The sequence below is a fragment of the Nicotiana attenuata genome, chromosome 3 (genome assembly GCF_001879085.1).
Source record: "Nicotiana attenuata strain UT chromosome 3, NIATTr2, whole genome shotgun sequence".
NCBI lineage: Eukaryota > Viridiplantae > Streptophyta > Magnoliopsida > Solanales > Solanaceae > Nicotiana > Nicotiana attenuata.
In genome coordinates, this window is record NC_031991.1 from 4,854,694 (window position 1) to 4,856,317 (window position 1,624).

At 49.0% G+C, this 1,624-nt stretch overlaps 1 protein-coding gene across 1 annotated transcript; it reads right to left on the reverse strand.

Moving 5' to 3' along the window:
* LOC109224141 lies at positions 467-1,342 on the reverse strand. The gene has a single exon (XM_019388729.1). It carries the CDS (start codon positions 1,340-1,342, stop codon positions 467-469), a length of 876 nt encoding a protein of 291 aa, XP_019244274.1.

Genomic DNA, 1,624 nt, shown 5'->3' on the forward strand with positions numbered 1-1,624 from the left:
GATCCCATCCTTTGCTGGGAATTTTATCATCTGGTGAAGGGTGGATGGCACTGCTCTTATGCAGTGTATCCATGGTCGCCCAAATAAGGCGTTATACCTCATGTCTCCCTCGATGACATGGAATTTGGTGTCTTGAGTTATACCCGCCACGATGATCGGGACGATGATTTCTCCCTTCGTTGTTGCGCTTGCCATGTTGAATCCGTTGAGGACCCGAGTGGCGGGCACGATTTGGTCGAGCAATCTGAGCTTTCAATTACCCTCGACCTGATAATATTGGCCAAGCTACCTAGATCCACGAGTACACGTTTTATCTGAAAAGAATTTACAAAGAAGGAAATTACAAGGGCGCCGTTGTGGGGTTGAGACAGAGTCTCGGTGTCTTCTTCGCTAAACGTGAGGGCGTCTTCGGGGATATATCCCCGAGTCCACTTTTCTCTGGTGATGGATATTTTTGTTCTTCTCATTATGGGTTCCTGCGGGGCATCGGCGCCCCCATGATCATGTGGATGACATGTTGTGGCTCATTTGCCTTGCTCTTCTTGGTTGCCTCCCTTTCTCGGAACTCATTTTTGGCTCGATCGCTAAGAAACTCTCGGAGATGCCCTTTGTTAAGCAGCCGAGCTACCTCCTCTCGTAGTTGATGACAATCCTTGGTCCTGTGGCCGTGCGTGTTGTGAAACTCGCATACTAAGTTGTAATTCATTTTTGAAGGATCTGACTGTATCAGTTTGGGCCATTTAACATCTCTGATCTTACTGATAGCGAACACCATGTCTGACACATCGATGTTAAATTTGTATTCTGACAGGTGGGGTGCACATGTTGGTACTACATGTCGATCGATCCTGACTCTATTGATGAGCCCTCGAGGGTCCTGTCCTCGATCTTCCCTCCGATCATTGCGGGGTAGGTTGCGCCTCGGGGCGTTCCTCCTCTCCTCGAGGTATGGTTGATACCTTTCTTTGTTTGGCTTTGGTTCCTTCGCCAGGAGCCTGTTTGGGTATACTGAGCCCGAAGGGTCCCCCAACTGGTCATCCTCGGCTCTGATCTTCGACTGGTACCTGTTGTGAACATCCAACCAGGTCACGGCCAGATACTCGATCAGGTTCTGTTTCAGCTGCTTCGAAGCCACCGAGCTTCGTTCGTTCGGGCCTTTGGTAAAGGCTTGTACTGCCCAGTTGTTGGAGACAGGTGGTAGCTCCATCCGTTCCATCTGAAAGCGGGACACGAATTCCAGTAACATCTCGTTCTCTCTTTGCTTTATTTTGAAAACGTCAGACTTCCTTGTTGCTACCTTGATGGCTCCGGCATGTGCCTTTTCTAAGGAGTCCGCTAGCATGGCGAATGAGTCTATGGAATTGGGAGCTAGGTTGTGGTACCACATCATGGCCCCCTTCGAGAGTGTTTCTCCGAATTTTTTCAGCAACACGCTATCGGTTTCGTCATTATTTATATTGTTGCCTTTTACTGTGCAGGTGTAGGCAGTAACGTGTTCATTAGGGTCAGTGGTACCGTTGTACTTAGCGAGTTCTGGCATTCTGAACTTCTTTGGAATGGACTTTGGGGCCGCTTCCTCGGGGAACAACCTTTGTATGAATTTCTTCGAATCCACGCCCTTGAG

Bases quoted from the DNA above. Each gene is read 5' to 3' on its own strand.
- LOC109224141 (XM_019388729.1), bottom strand. From the start codon at position 1,342: ATGCTAGCGGACTCCTTAGAAAAGGCACATGCCGGAGCCATCAAGGTA.